Source organism: Watersipora subatra, chromosome 10 (genome assembly GCF_963576615.1).
Source record: "Watersipora subatra chromosome 10, tzWatSuba1.1, whole genome shotgun sequence".
Taxonomy (NCBI): Eukaryota; Metazoa; Bryozoa; class Gymnolaemata; order Cheilostomatida; family Watersiporidae; genus Watersipora; species Watersipora subatra.
This window is the reverse complement of record NC_088717.1, coordinates 31495324-31511399: the sequence shown is the minus strand read 5'-3', so window position 1 is coordinate 31511399 and position 16076 is coordinate 31495324. Positions and strand designations below refer to the sequence as shown.

General features: G+C 34.1%; 1 protein-coding gene across 2 annotated transcripts in view; it reads left to right on the top strand.

Annotated features, from left to right (window-relative positions):
- The window catches only part of LOC137405888 (progesterone-induced-blocking factor 1-like), a 46092-nt gene extending 31423 nt beyond the window's left edge, over positions 1-14669 (top strand). The window contains exons 12-16 of one of the 2 annotated variants that reach the window (XM_068092330.1): positions 167-251; positions 548-604; positions 9571-9778; positions 12551-12672; positions 14497-14669. In XM_068092330.1, the coding sequence (XP_067948431.1) occupies positions 167-251; positions 548-604; positions 9571-9778; positions 12551-12672; positions 14497-14532 (508 nt within the window). In that variant the 3' untranslated portion in view covers positions 14533-14669. Of the gene's footprint in view, positions 1-166; positions 252-547; positions 605-8646; positions 8731-8871; positions 8920-9570; positions 9779-12550; positions 12673-14496 lie in introns of those variants that run through there. The other variant, XM_068092331.1, reaches the window with a different exon arrangement.
- The last annotated feature ends 1407 nt before the right edge of the window (positions 14670-16076 follow it).

The window sequence follows — 16076 nt, the reverse complement described above, 5'->3', positions numbered from 1 at the left end:
GACTGTTACTATATACAGTATTGATATACAAGGTGTAGTACGTAGACTGTTACTATATACAGTATTGATATACAAGGTGTAGTACGTAGACTGTTACTATATACACTATTGGTGTAAAATTTTCATTCAGAAATGTTCGCAGTTTAACATTTTTTCATTTTTTTAGGTCCACCAAAAACAAATATCAGCAGGCGGTTGCCGAACTGCAGCGAATATCTCTGGATCAGGAATTTTCACGCAAACATGGTGAGGTAGGTGATTTTTATACACTATTAGACTTAGGTATGAAAGTATTAATGAGATTAGATAAAAAAGATGATGTATTGGTATTAGTGTTTGGATAGATTATGTTTAATGGTTTGTTTTCACTCCTACTTTTTGGCATTAGAAAAAGAAACTCCTCTCACAGATTGTCAACAGTATCTTGCCTTATCTGCCATCTATTGATTGTCACATCTATTGATTGCCATAACTATTGATTGCCATAACTATTGATTGCCACATCTATTGATTGCCACTTCTATTGATTGCCACATTTTTGTTTTAGGAGCTGTCATTTATGCGAGAACAGCTGAACAATATCTTGTCAAGATCTGCTTCTGCGGTACATACTATCCTCCTATGTTATCCTCATATGTTATCAATATGTATATATGTATATATATATATAATAGATAATAATAGAGCAGTGTAAAATTTGATAAAAACTGTATTACTCAAAGTTTCATGCACAGGCAATCATCAGATACTGAATTTATTTTGTATCTGAAGAAATTTTATCAAATTTTACACTGCTCTATTATTATTTATTTTATAGATCGGCTCAGGAAACTTCGAGCACTTTTATGTACAACGGGATACAATTCTGATTTTTGATATATACATACAGTCAAACATGGATAACTCGAACTTCACGGGACCGAGCAAAAGTGTTCGAATTATCAGAGCGTTCAAGTTATCAGAGCACTGTCACAAGCCCATGTATTTACTTATTTATTAGTAGATACATGTACATATACAAACTATAATATAAATCAAAAGCACAAATGGCTTGTTTCAAATTAAATGCTTCTAATGTAAAGTTTAAAACGTTTTTATCAAAAAGTATAGAGATTTTCCTATCACTTGAGATTGGTTTGTTGTTTGAGGTGATGTTATTGCCAAGACGTTTTTTAGATTGACATTGGCAAAACTTGATCATTGTTGAAATGCTCAAAAGAAAAGACATCTTTTTCTTTTGAGCGTTTTACCCACGATCAATTTTGCCGATTTTTCTTGAAGTTTATGCAAAGATTACCTTACTTTACCTGGGATTCGTTAAGAGCAACACTCCGAGGCAGTTCAATTAGAAGTTTTACGAGGTTTTACGGTACATTGTATATCACTCACGCTTGTTGAATGGATACTTATTGAATGTACACACGTATTCTGTGTTTAGGTCAAACGATGAATAGTTTATTTTTAGCTAAGACAACGTATACGTTTAATTACAACAATTTTTAAGACGTTTTAAACATTCAACATTCCGACGTTGATTCAACACGGAGTCAACATCGGAAAACTATTCATCACGGGCTAGCCGGGTCATGCACGCAAGGATTTTCGCCGCGCACATACAAAACAAAAACAACATGCTGTTTTTGTTTTGTATGTGCGTGGCGAAAATCTTTGCGCGCGTGACCCGGCTAGCCCGTGCTATTCATCGTATAGCAGTATAAATCAAATTTCACCAAACCTTTAGAAAAGTCGTTGACAAAAATATTTTGCCGATGGTGATAATAACGACGCTTATGAATTACGAAAAGATGAGGTTTACCTCTATGGCTTTGAATAGGCTTTGATTTTCTAAAGCGATAACAAACGTTTCCGGTAGCCGTTGGGCAAAAAAACAGTTCGAGTTAATAGTGTTGAGTTCGAGTTATCTATAGCAATTTATCATTACGTGGGAACAGACCAAAGAAACCGTTCGAATTAACCATGTGTTCGAGCTATCCGTGGGCGAGTTATCCATGTTTGACTGTATATATATAAACAAATATATATAAACAAATATATATAAACATATATATGTACTCATGCTACAGACAGCACTGTTTCGGCTTTAAGGCTCATCAGTGCAGCTCAGAGCTCAGGCAAGGGACACAAATCCCATTACCAATGAGAGTTGACTTCCTGCCCTTATATATATATACTAGCTGCATTACCCACCTACAGGAACAGATTCACGTGCAGCATAAGGTTTATTGAGAGTTGTCTTTCATACTGTAAAACAACTCCAAATATGCAGTCTACTGAAATTGTTGTCCTGATCAGAGTATGCATGCACGTATACATGTCAATGTTGGGGAGAGCAATGGAAATCTGCAATGTGTTTTACAGCTAGATGCGTGTAAACTCTAATAAATATTCTAGATTCATGTGTCTAGATTCATGCATCCATTCATACCCGTCTATATTTGCAGTTGACAATCGCGCACTTCTGCCGCTGAGCCCCCGCCTCGGCTGACCAGTCTTTACCCGCCGAGCAGTTGACAATTGCGCTCTTGCACTCGCCTCGCAATCAATCACTTCGCACTCGCAATCAATCGCCTTGCAATCAATCGGCCCGCCTCGCAATCAATCGCCTTGCACTCTCCTCGCAATCAATCGCCTCGCACTCGCCTTGCAATCACCTCCCACTCGCTTCGCAACCAATTGCCTCGCACTCGCCTTGCAATCAATCGCCTCGCACTCGCTTTGCAATCCATCACCTTGCACTCGCAACCAATTGCCTCTCACTCGCAATCAATCGCCTAGCACTCACTAACTCATTCATGCGGAAAGCCGCACCTGGAAACTCTCGCTGTACTCGGGGCGAAAAAGGTCTCCCGCGCATCCCCGAGTGACGCCATGGCCTCAATCCTAGCTGTGTCACCCGGCGTTGCCCGGGTAGTAAAAAGTCTTTGCACAGAAAATTGATGTGTATTTAACATATATCAACATTTGCCGTTCTAACTTTCAAACTACATATCATGAAAGAAGTGTTTTGTGTAGTTGAAATAAATTAAGAGAGAAAATAAAACAACTGTAAATGTTTTCAAACTTTTTCAAACAATTACAACTTTCAAACTTCATACTATGAGGAAAAGGTTTTGTGCAGGACAACTGATTTAAAAATAAATAAAACAACTGTAAAGGTTTTCAAACCAATAAAAATTTAAAATTTCATAACTTTCAGCGACCTATATCTTTTGATAACGTATAGTGGAACCTCAGTTCTCGAACATAATCAGTTCTAGAAGTTCGAGATCCGAAACAATTTTTCCCATTAAAATAAAATAATGTAAATTTTAATCCGCTTCAAGGCGAGAAAACAACTTTGCGTTAAAGTGTTTTTTCAACATTTTACACCATAAGCTGTACTTGTACCCGGGTAATAAAAAAGTCTTTGCACAGAAAATCTATTTGTATTTTTAACATATATAACAACATTTGCTATTCTAACATTCAAACTACATAGGTAGCATGGAAAACATGATAGGTATCCTATCATGAAAAAAGTGTTTTGTGTAGTTGAAATAATTTGAGAGAAAATAAAAACAGCTGTAACTTTCAAACTTCATATCATGAGGAAAAGGATTTTTGCCAGTCTAATAAATTAAAAAAAATAAAACAATTGTAAAAGGGATTAGATGTAAATTTCAAATAATTAGCAAGTAATAGCTAAATTAAGTCGGTTTTGCAACAATTACAATAAAAGATGATACAGTAATGATACAATTAATACAAACTGAGAAAACAAAATAAAATTCATGAGTATGTTGAATTAATAGTAGCAATTCTTGCATAAAAGTGTGTGGGTATAAAAAGGTTACTGTCCCACCAGAAACTATCCATCAATTCTTTGAATACGACGATACTAAAAAATATGACAGAATATCATAGTGTTTTGTAGTTGAAATTTTATTAAAACAACGTCTGCCAAAAATGGTTGAATAAAAGAATAATATTAATAATAAAGATTAGAAACTAATTAAGTAATAATAACAGTGATAGGAAAATGAATAATGTTTATACTTTAAACACGATACTCAATTTATGTTTAAAAGAATGCAAGTTGAAATGATAGCAACGATGAAACAAACTTTAAAAAACTTATATTATAAACTTCAAAAGTCATAAGAAGTTTATAAATGTAATGAGAGAATTTAAATTTGTATATATATATATATATTTCTCAATGTATCTAAATATAAGAGAGTGGAGAATAACTGATACTTGCAATCTTACACGATAAATCTTACAGTAATCTTACAAATGTTTGTTGTAAAGTGTGAAATTAATTACGAAAAACTAACTGGTTAGGTTTAACAGGAAAGATGTGTAAGCTAATACCTTTAGCTGTACAACCCAGCGTTGCCCGGGTAATTAAAAAAACTGAACAGAAAATTGATATGTATTTAACATATATATAACAACATTTGCCATTCTACCTAAAACAACTGTAAAGGTTTTCAAACTTACTTTGTCAAACAACTTTTAAACTTCATATCATGAGTAAAATGTTTCGTGCAGGTCAAATAAATTTTAAAAATAAAACGACTATAAAGGGTTTAGATGTAACAGTGAAATAATTAGCAAGTAATAGCTAAATTGAGTCTGTTTTGCTATGGTTACATTATGAGATGATTCGGTAATGATACAATTAATACGAATTGAAAAAACAAAATAAAATTCGTGAATTTGTTGAATTAATAATAAAAATTCTTGCATAGAAGTGTGTGTATAAAAAAGTTACTGTTCCACCAACAGCTATCCATCAAAACTCTGAATATGACGATACTGGTACGACAATATGTTATGTAAAAATAAAATATTGTAGTGTCTTTGTCTGATCGAAGGTGAGAGAATCTAGATGCTATTCCTACTCGAGATAATACAATTGTTTGCGTCAAAAGTAGTGACCTTAACAGCGATTTAGCAATTGAACCTTAAGAAAAGCCAGAAATAGAGGTTCACAAAAACGGCATCATGTTTCATAGAGTTAATAAAATTTAATCGCTAAATTCTAATATCGAGAGAGTCTATTGTCGATATCGTTTTGCCGAAAACAAATTAGCCCTAATACGTCGAGGACAAAAAAGCATCGCGTGTCATGAAGCTAAAAGAAAGCCATAGAGTTGTAATTATTACGTCATTTTTGTGGGAAAACGGCAAACGATGAAGAGGTTATCCCAAACAGAGCAAAGCGATTGGTTGGGAGATTTATGATAAATGCACATGTGCACACAACTCCTGAAAATTATTCATCAACAATGAAACAAACCCTTGTATCAAAATTTCATCAACAAATTTATCCATCGTTTTGTAGAGTTGTTAAAGTATAATAACGATACAAAACACATACAAACCTACTTAAATATGTTACCAAGTCTTTGTAAACCGTCGTTATTATCTTAAAACTTACCCGTCTGATCGGATTATACACAAATAGACAGGTTTATTTGGACGGAAATCGTTATTAAAATTTGCTAAGCCTCACTTTTATAAAAGTTAAGACCGGAAATTGAAACGCCGAGCGACAAAGAATAGAACGATTAAGTCGTGCGCATTTCACGAAAAAATAACGTGCACTTTTCACCAGTCTATAGCATTGTCGAATTGCCGAAGGTTTCGGTAATTAACGTAGGAGTACTGAAATCGTTTCATTTTTGCCGATTTCAAATTAACTGACATTTCAGACACATTCAAGTACTTTGGTATTTTAACTGATGTCCAACGCAGTGTAAGTAAAGGAAATGACGATGATATTTTTTTCTAACGATTTTTATGAGATAACGATATTTAATTGTAAGTTTGGATATTCTTCTTGATACTTCTTGATATTGTTAGCTATGAAGTTTTGAAATGTAAACAAAATTCTGCATTGGTTTTATATTATTACTATATTAATAATATTGGTTATTCTAATAATATTAGTGCATTTTACTTCTAATATTGACCAATATTGCATTTCTCCTATTGCAGGAGGAGAGGTATAAACATATAATCTTTTCCTTTCATTATTGCTGTTTGTTGTATATAATAACACCCAAACCCAGTACATTACAGCTACCATTGCGGTTATCCTATTGCGGTGCAGTGCCATTTGACTGCTAATATTGCATTTCTCAACCATCAGTACCCTTTCTTTTTTTCCAATATCTCTTTGGTCGTAGGCCGTATGACAGTGGAATTTATAGTAATATGGCAAGTCAAGTTGCCTCACACTCAATGTTTTTACACCAGTTTTGAACTCGTACTTTGTTGGCCCAGCAAGCAATCACGGCCAAGGTCAATATATCTACTACCAACATCACCTTTTTAATATACTATTTTCATTTTAAAATAAACGTATTTACCTACACTAGGCAATTATAGTTCAGGTTTCAAGCTAGAAGAGACAGTACGCAAAATACCGCTTTCCTCATAGAGATACTACATCTGCGCCAACCACCAGTTAAACCTTTGATATGTCTATGAAGAACCCAATACTTGTAACCTCGGAGCAATAAACTTAATAAAAAAACTTAATAAGAACGATCTAATCTGCGTGGAAACTCAATCAAACTAATATACCAGTAATAACTCTCGAGATTAAAGGCCGCATTAAGGTATTTAAGTTTATATGTAAATTTAATATTGCAATTGTATGGTATTTTGCATTTTTATATATATATATAATAGATAAGTGGTCAGGCCTACTGCTAACAGCACTCTACGCTCTAAAAAGTGCGGAGTGTTATAACTAACTAGAGTGTTGGAATAGGTTTATGTTACTTATCTTTCTTCCAGATTGGTGTTTTACGCTCGGGTCACAGCAGGTCTGTTTCGTGCTGGTGCACTCTTCGGGTGACTTGTGGTAAAATCTATATATATATATTTATATATACATATTTATATATATATTACTAGAAATTCTACTGTCATACAGCCCACAACCAAAGTGATATTGGAAAAAATAAAGGGTACTGATGGTTGAGGAATGCAATATTAGCAGTCAAATGGCGCTGCAGTGCAATAGGATAACTGCAATGGTAGCTGTAATGTACTGGGTGTGGGTGTTATTGTGTACAACAAACAGCAATAATGAAAAAAAAGATTATATGTTTATATCTCTCCCCCTGCAATAGGAGAATTGCAATATTGGCCAATATTAGAAGTAAAATGCACTGATATTATTAAAATAACCGATATTATTAATATAGTAATGATATAAAACCAATGCACAATTTTGTTTACATTTCAAAACGTCATAGCTAACAATATCAAGAAGTGATATTTATATAGATTTTTAGAAAATCTATTTAAAAAAGTGTTTGGTCATGACAAACAGCAATAATGAAAGGATAAGATTATATGTCTATATCTCACCCCATGCAATAGGAGAAATGCAATATTAGAAGTAAAATGCATTGATATTATTAGAATAACCAATATTATTAATATAGTAATACAGTAATAATAGAAAACCAATGAACAATTTTGTTTACATTTAAAAATGTCATAGCTAACAATATCAAGAAGTATCAAAAAGAATATCCAAACTTAGTAATAGTAATACAGTAATAATAGAAAACCAATGAACAATTTTGTTTACATTTAAAAACGTCATAGATAACAATATCAAGAAGTATCAAAAAGAATATCCAAACTTAGTAATAGTAATACAGTAATAATAGAAAACGAGTGCACAATTTTGTTTACATTTCAAAACGTCATAGCTAACAATATCAAGAAGAATATCCAAACTTTTAATTAAATATCGTAATCTCATAAAAATCGTTAGAAAAAAATATCATCGTCATTTCCTTTACTTACACTGCGTTAGACATCAGTTAGAATACCAAAGTACTCAAATGTGTCTGAAATGTCAGTTAATTTGAAATCGGCAAAAATGAAACGGTTTCAGTACTCCTACGTTAATTACCGAAACCTTTGACAATGCTATAGACTGGTGAAAAGTGCACATTATTTTTTTGTGAAATGCGCACGACTTAATCGTTCTATTCTTTGTCGCTCGGCGTTTCAATTTCCGGTCTTAACTTTTATAAAAGTGAGGCTTAGCAAGTTTTAATAACGATTTTCGTCCAAATAAATCTGTCTATTTGTTTATAATCCGATCAGATGGGTAAGTTTTAAGATAATAACGACGGTTTACAAAGACTTGGTAACATATTTAAATAGGTTTGTATGTGTTTTGTATTGTTATTATACTTTAACGACTCTACAAAACGATGGTTAAATTTGTTGATGAAGTTTTGATACAAGGGTTCATCTCATTGTTGAAGAACAATTTTCGGGAGTTGTGTGCACATGTGCATTTATCATAAATCTCCCAACCAATCGCTTCACTCTGTTTGGTCGTGGGAAAAATAATATAGATTTTAACATAAGTCACCTGAAGAGTGCACCAGCACAAAACAGACCTGCCGTGACCCCATATATACATATACAGTACTGATATACAAGGTGTAGTATGTAGACTGTAGCAGTTATATATATATATTTATAATGTCTTTGCACTGAAACATATTCAACACAAGAGGTATAATATGGCTTTCATATTGGAACATATTAAACTCAGAGATATGCCAAAGACTTTAAACCTGAACACATTCTCCTCAGAGGTCTACAATGAACTTCAAATTAGAACGCATTTACATCGGCGGTGTGCCATGGGCCTCATACTTGAGCACATTCAACTCACAGGTATGCGATAGACTTCAAATCATTCAACTCCATCTATACAATTAGCTTCAAACCGAAAATCATTCAATTCGGATGTACATGTGTATCATGGATTTCACAGTGGAACTCATTTGACTCAGAGGTATATCATAAACTTTATAGCAGGACACATTCAATTCGGAGGTTTATCACCGCTTTTAAACATTCAGCTGTACTTTGGACTACATATGGCACATATTCAAGTCAGAGGAATATTACAGACTTCCCCACTGGAACACATTCAACTAAACATTCAACAGGTATTTCGTTGGCTTCATGGTGGGGCATCGTGGGTTCGGACGAATACCACAGACTCTCTACCAGAACACATTCAACTCGGAGGTATATCGAGAACTTCATGCTAGGACATGTTTAACTTGCATACATGTATATACTATAGACTCCATACTGAGCCATATTCAACTCGTACTTACACCATAAACTTTATACTGGAACACAATCGACTCGAAGGTATACCAATGCGTTTTAAAACTAGAATGTATTTAACTTGGGGGTATAAGCGCTTCTCACTGGAACTTATTCAATTCAGAGGTATATCATGTAGTAATTAGTTTGTCAAACCCTGTAATGGCTTACCAGTTAGCTATAAAATTTCACAGCCTCCCTTTCAATTAGGTAACTGGGTTTATCAAAAATATTTAATAAGACAATACAGATGCGGTTTGTAGAAATCAATGACAAAAGAGATACCCGGAAGAATCATTCTGCGCCCTGATGTAATAGAGTTGGGGAATCATTCTGCGCACTGATGTAGTAGAGTTGTGTGCACGAAAATAAAAAAGAGCTTCTGCTGTATTGCAGAAAGAAGCAAAGCCAAAGGGAGATATTTCAGATAAAGAGAGACTTAGAAGAGCGAAGTGGCTGCTTGAGCAGGGGACAGAGAGTGGGCTGATTGAAGCAGAAAATCTGCTCTCAGCTGTCAATATGTCCTGCAATCCTGCCACTCTCTGCAGGAATAATCAAATGTCGAACTTTGAAGCTGTCTTGTATCTGGATGCACAGCTACTAAGTGAGTCAATGAGTTTTTTAGATATGGCGTGGGTGGAGTAGAGCTTGACAACTACCAGTTTTGTAGATGAATGCTGCGTAGACAAACTTGCTCCTAAACTGATATAAATATGTGGGGGTAGCAGGTTATGAAATGTTAACTGTCTTATGAACAATTACCTACTAAGAGTCTCAGATAATTCTTATAATCTCATCATCAATTACCTACCCAGATAATACTTATAATCTCATCATCAGTTACCTACTCAGATCATTCTTATAATCTCATCATCAGTTACCTACCCAGATAATTCTTATAATCTCATCATCAGTTACCTACCCAGATAATACTTATAATCTCATCATCAGTTACCTACTCAGATCATTCTTATAATCTCATCATCAGTTACCTACCCAGATAATTCTTATAATCTCATCATCAGTTACCTACTCAGATAATTCTTATAATCTCATCATCAGTTACCTACTCAGATAATTCTTATAATCTCACCATCAGTTACCTACTCAGATAATACTTATAATCTCATCATCAGTTACCTACTCAGATAATTCTTATAATCTCATCATCAGTTACCTACTCAGATAATTCTTATAATCTCATCATCAATTACCTACTCAGATAATTCTTATAATCTCATCATCAGTTACCTACCCAGATAATTCTTATAATCTCATCATCAGTTACCTACTCAGATAATTCTTATAATCTCATCATCAGTTACCTACTCAGATAATACTTATAATCTCATCATCAGTTACCTACTCAGATCATTCTTATAATCTCATCATCAGTTACCTACCCAGATAATTCTTATAATCTCATCATCAGTTACCTACTCAGATAATACTTATAATCTCATCATCAATTACCTACTCAGATAATACTTATAATCTCATCATCAATTACCTACTCAGATAATACTTATAATCTCATCATCAGTTACCTACTCAGATCATTCTTATAATCTCATCATCAGTTACCTACCCAGATAATTCTTATAATCTCATCATCAGTTACCTACCCAGATAATACTTATAATCTCATCATCAGTTACCTACTCAGATCATTCTTATAATCTCATCATCAGTTACCTACCCAGATAATTCTTATAATCTCATCATCAGTTACCTACTCAGATAATACTTATAATCTCATCATCAGTTACCTACTCAGATAATACTTATAATCTCATCATCAGTTACCTACTCAGATCATTCTTATAATCTCATCATCAGTTACCTACCCAGATAATTCTTATAATCTCATCATCAGTTACCTACTCAGATAATTCTTATAATCTCATCATCAATTACCTACCCAGATAATTCTTATAATCTCATCATCAGTTACCTACTCAGATAATTCTTATAATCTCATCATCAATTACCTACTCAGATAATACTTATAATCTCATCATCAGTTACCTACCCAGATCATTCTTATAATCTCATCATCAGTTACCTACCCAGATAATTCTTATAATCTCATCATCAGTTACCTACTCAGATCATTCTTATAATCTCATCATCAGTTACCTACCCAGATAATTCTTATAATCTCATCATCAGTTACCTACTCAGATAATTCTTATAATCTCATCATCAATTACCTACTCAGATAATACTTATAATCTCATCATCAGTTACCTACTCAGATCATTCTTATAATCTCATCATCAGTTACCTACCCAGATAATTCTTATAATCTCATCATCAGTTACCTACTCAGATAATACTTATAATCTCATCATCAGTTACCTACTCAGATCATTCTTATAATCTCATCATCAGTTACCTACCCAGATAATTCTTATAATCTCATCATCAGTTACCTACTCAGATAATACTTATAATCTCATCATCAGTTACCTACTCAGATAATACTTATAATCTCATCATCAGTTACCTACTCAGATAATACTTATAATCTCATCATCAATTACCTACCCAGATAATACTTATAATCTCATCATCAGTTACCTACTCAGATCATTCTTATAATCTCATCATCAATTACCTACCCAGATAATTCTTATAATCTCATCATCAGTTACCTACTCAGATCATTCTTATAATCTCATCATCAGTTACCTACTCAGATAATTCTTGTAATCTCATCATCAGTTACCTACTCAGACAATACTTATAATCTCATCATCAGTTACCTACTCAGATAATACTTATAATCTCATCATCAATTACCTACTCAGATAATACTTATAATCTCATCATCAGTTACCTACCCAGATAATACTTATAATCTCATCATCAGTTACCTACTCAGATAATTCTCATAATCTCATCATCAGTTACCTACTCAGATAATTCTTATAATCTCATCATCAGTTACCTACTCGGATAATTCTTATAATCTCATCATCAGTTACCTACTCAGATAATTCTCATAATCTCATCATCAGTTACCTACTCAGATAATTCTTATAATCTCATCATCAGTTACCTACTCGGATAATTCTTATAATCTCATCATCAGTTACCTACTCAGATAATTCTTATAATCTCATCATCAGTTACCTACTCAGATAATTCTTATAACCTCATCATCATTTACCTACTCAGATAATACTTATAATCTCATCATCAGTTACCTACTCAGATAATTCTTATAATCTCATCATCAGTTACCTGGTAAAAAATTGCTCATACAACTGAGTTGCTGTTTTACATATTCCAATTTGGCCTGGGAACTGTTTTCTATACGTTTTCTATACTGTTTTCTATATAGTGTTTTTGCTTTACATTTGTCCTACAGGTAAGACGTCTCGTCATTGCCAGCAGACTTCTAAAAAGCTAATGAAGTCTCAGTCACAGCCTTTGTGGCTTCCCGACACAGTCAAGTGGAAATCAGACCATGATCACCTACCAAGCAGTCTGGTATGCTCCACTCACTGCTCTAACTATATTTGTTGCCTAGCACGTTTATTATTGGATCTTTCTGGGGTTTGGGGTTCATGGGTATCTTACAGAACACTCACATCTTAAGGTTCATGGAAATCTTACAGAACACTCACATCCTAAGGTTCATGGGTATCTTACAGAACACTCACATCTTAAGGTTCATGGAAATCTTACAGAACACCAAAATCTTAAAGTTCATGGGTAATTTACAGAACACCAACATCTTAAGGTTCATGTGTGTCTTACAGAACACTCACATCCTAAGGTTCATGTGTATCTTACAGAACACTCACATCCTAAGGTTCATGGGTATCTTACAGAACACTCACATCCTAAGGTTCATGGAAATCTTACAGAACACTCACATCCTAAGGTTCATGGGTATCTTACAGAACACCAACATCTTAAGGTTCATGTGTATCTTACAGAACACTCGCATCCTAAGGTTCATGGGTATCTTACAGAACACCAACATCTTAAGGTTCATGTGTATCTTACAGAACACTAACATCCTAAGGTTCATGGGTATCTTACAGAACACTCACATCCTAAGGTTCATGGGTATCTTACAGAACACCAACATCTTAAGGTTCATGTGTATCTTACAGAACACTCACATCCTAAGGTTCATGTGTATCTTACAGAACACTCACATCCTAAGGTTCATGGGTATCTTACAGAACACTCACATCTTAAGGTTCATGGAAATCTTACAGAACACCAAAATCTTAAAGTTCATGGGTATCTTACAGAACACTCACATCCTAAGGTTCATGGAAATCTTACAGAACACTCACATCCTAAGGTTCATGGGTATCTTACAGAACACCAACATCTTAAGGTTCATGTGTATCTTACAGAACACTCCCATCCTAAGGTTCATGTGTGTTTTACAGAACACTCACATCCTAAGGTTCATGGGTATCTTACAGAACACTCACATCCTAAGGTTCATTGGTATCTTACAGAACACCAACATCTTAAGGTTCATGGGTATCTTGCAGAACACCAACATTTTAAGGTTCATGGGTATCTTACAGAACACTAACATCCTAAGGTTCATGGGTATCTTACAGAACACCAACATCCTAAAGTTCATGGGGTATCTTACAGAACACTAACATCCTAAGGTTCATGGATATCTTACAGAACAATCACATCCTAAGGTTCAAGGGTATCTTACAGAACACCAACATCCTAAAGTTCATTGGGTATCTTACAGAACACTAACATCCTAAGGTTCATGGGTATCTTACAGAACACTAACATCCTAAGGTTCATGGGTATCTTACAGAACACTCACATCCTAAGGTTCATGGGTATCTTACAGAACACCAACATCCTAAGGTTCATGGGTATCTTACAGAACACTCACATCCTAAGGTTCATGGGTATCTTACAGAACACCAACATCCTAAGGTTCAAGGGTATCTCACAGAACACCAACATCCTAAGGTTCATGGGTATCTCACAGAACACCAACATCCTAAGGTTCATGGGTATCTTACAGAACACCAACATTTTAAGGTTCATGGTATCTTACAGAACACTAACATCCTAAGGTTCATGGGTATCTTACAGAGCACCAACATCTTAAAGTTTATGGCTACTGTTTGTAGCAAAACTCATGAAAAGTCTTTGTTTGAGCTAATACAGTTAGTTGTGAGCTCTAATTGCATGCAATTGTTCTAAACTGAATTGTTTTCTAACCTTTTCTCACTTATTTGCAGTCAGAGTTCAATTAAATTTATGCTAATACTTATTTTTACTCACTAAAGCAGTTGTGTATTTTTGTTGTAGGTTCGAAAGAGTCGCAAGTCTTTGAAAAAGAGCTAAATTTGGGTTTGCTCTGCCCATCCATTTCCTCAGTGTTTGTTGCATTGCATTTTCATGACTTTCATGACTTCATTTCTTATGTATTTGAGCTATTTATTGGTCTATAATATTTATGTGTGACTTTCATCTGAAATAAATTGTTTATACCTTATAGAAAACAGCGTCTCATTGTTTAATCATCCTCCCTCTCTCAATATTCAAATAAAATCAATCTCTACCGTAATTACTCAAATAAGATCAATCTCTACCGTAATTACTCAAATAAGATCAATCTCTACCGTAATTACTCAAATAATATCAATTTCTACCGTAATTACTCAAATAATATCAATCTCTACCGTAATTACTCAAATAATATCAATCTCTACCGTAATCACTCAAATAAGATCATTCTCTACCGTAATTACTCAAATAAGATCAATCTCTACCGTAATTACTCAAATCATATCAGCAAATCCATGCTGTAATTCCTCAAACAATCCACCTGGCTATTCTTCAAATAAAGTGAATTATAATGCGCCACAATTCCTCCAATAACATCAATCAATATACACTCATTCTTTAAATAATGACAATCACACAAGCTGCTCTGCGACTCTGATAATAGTCCTAAAATATCAATTATTGGTAGTAGCAATTGATCAATGTCGAACTGTAGAACTTTCAAATAGTATTAATTTGTTATGCGATTCATCAAATGCTGTTAATCAATTTGTAATGTAATGGTAGCTCTATTTATGAAAGCCTGTACTTGCACAGGTTTAATGTTAAGAAACCTCTTTGTGTAAAAATGTTATCTCTTGTTACAAAAAGAAATTTTACGATATGAAATAACCCAAAAGGATTTGCTTGAATGTAAACTTGAGGTGGCTTGCAAAAAGCTGTGAGCCACAGATGGTGGGAACTGCTGTCACAGGCAGTTAGTGAAGTTGAGCCCCAAGTTGATCAGCTTTTCTTACAAGGATTATCTTACAAGGATTATCTTACAAGGATTATTCAAGGGGCTGGAGATGAATGATTAATAAAGTAGAGTAGGAGCATTGCGAAGAGCTTATAACAAAGAAGTTGAAAAGGTAGAAAGGAAGCAGCAGACTGTAGCGCAAGAGAAGTGTGTTATAAATGTAAAGACGAGAGATATTATTTTTATTGCCCGTGCGAAGTACAACTTGGGGAGTTGTTCATAAAATATTTGAATTTGTAGAAAAAACACCTAGAAAGTGTTCACCACTCAAGCAGTGGCTCATTAGTACAACTTGGGAATTTTTCATAAAATATTCGAATTTCTAGAAAAAACACCTAGAAAGTGTTCACCACTCAAGCAGCCTCACCATTAGTACAACTTGGGAATTTTTCATAAAATATTTGAATTTGTAGAGAAAATATCTGGAAAGTGTTCCCGACTCAAGCAGTGGCTCATTGTGAGGACGCTTGTCATTCGATCTTTTTTTTACAAATATAACGAGCAAAAGTGAACTGTGAAAAGTGAAAGGCGATAAAAATGCAGAAGATTTTTGTTCTTCAAGTTAATAAATGTACTGTTGGCA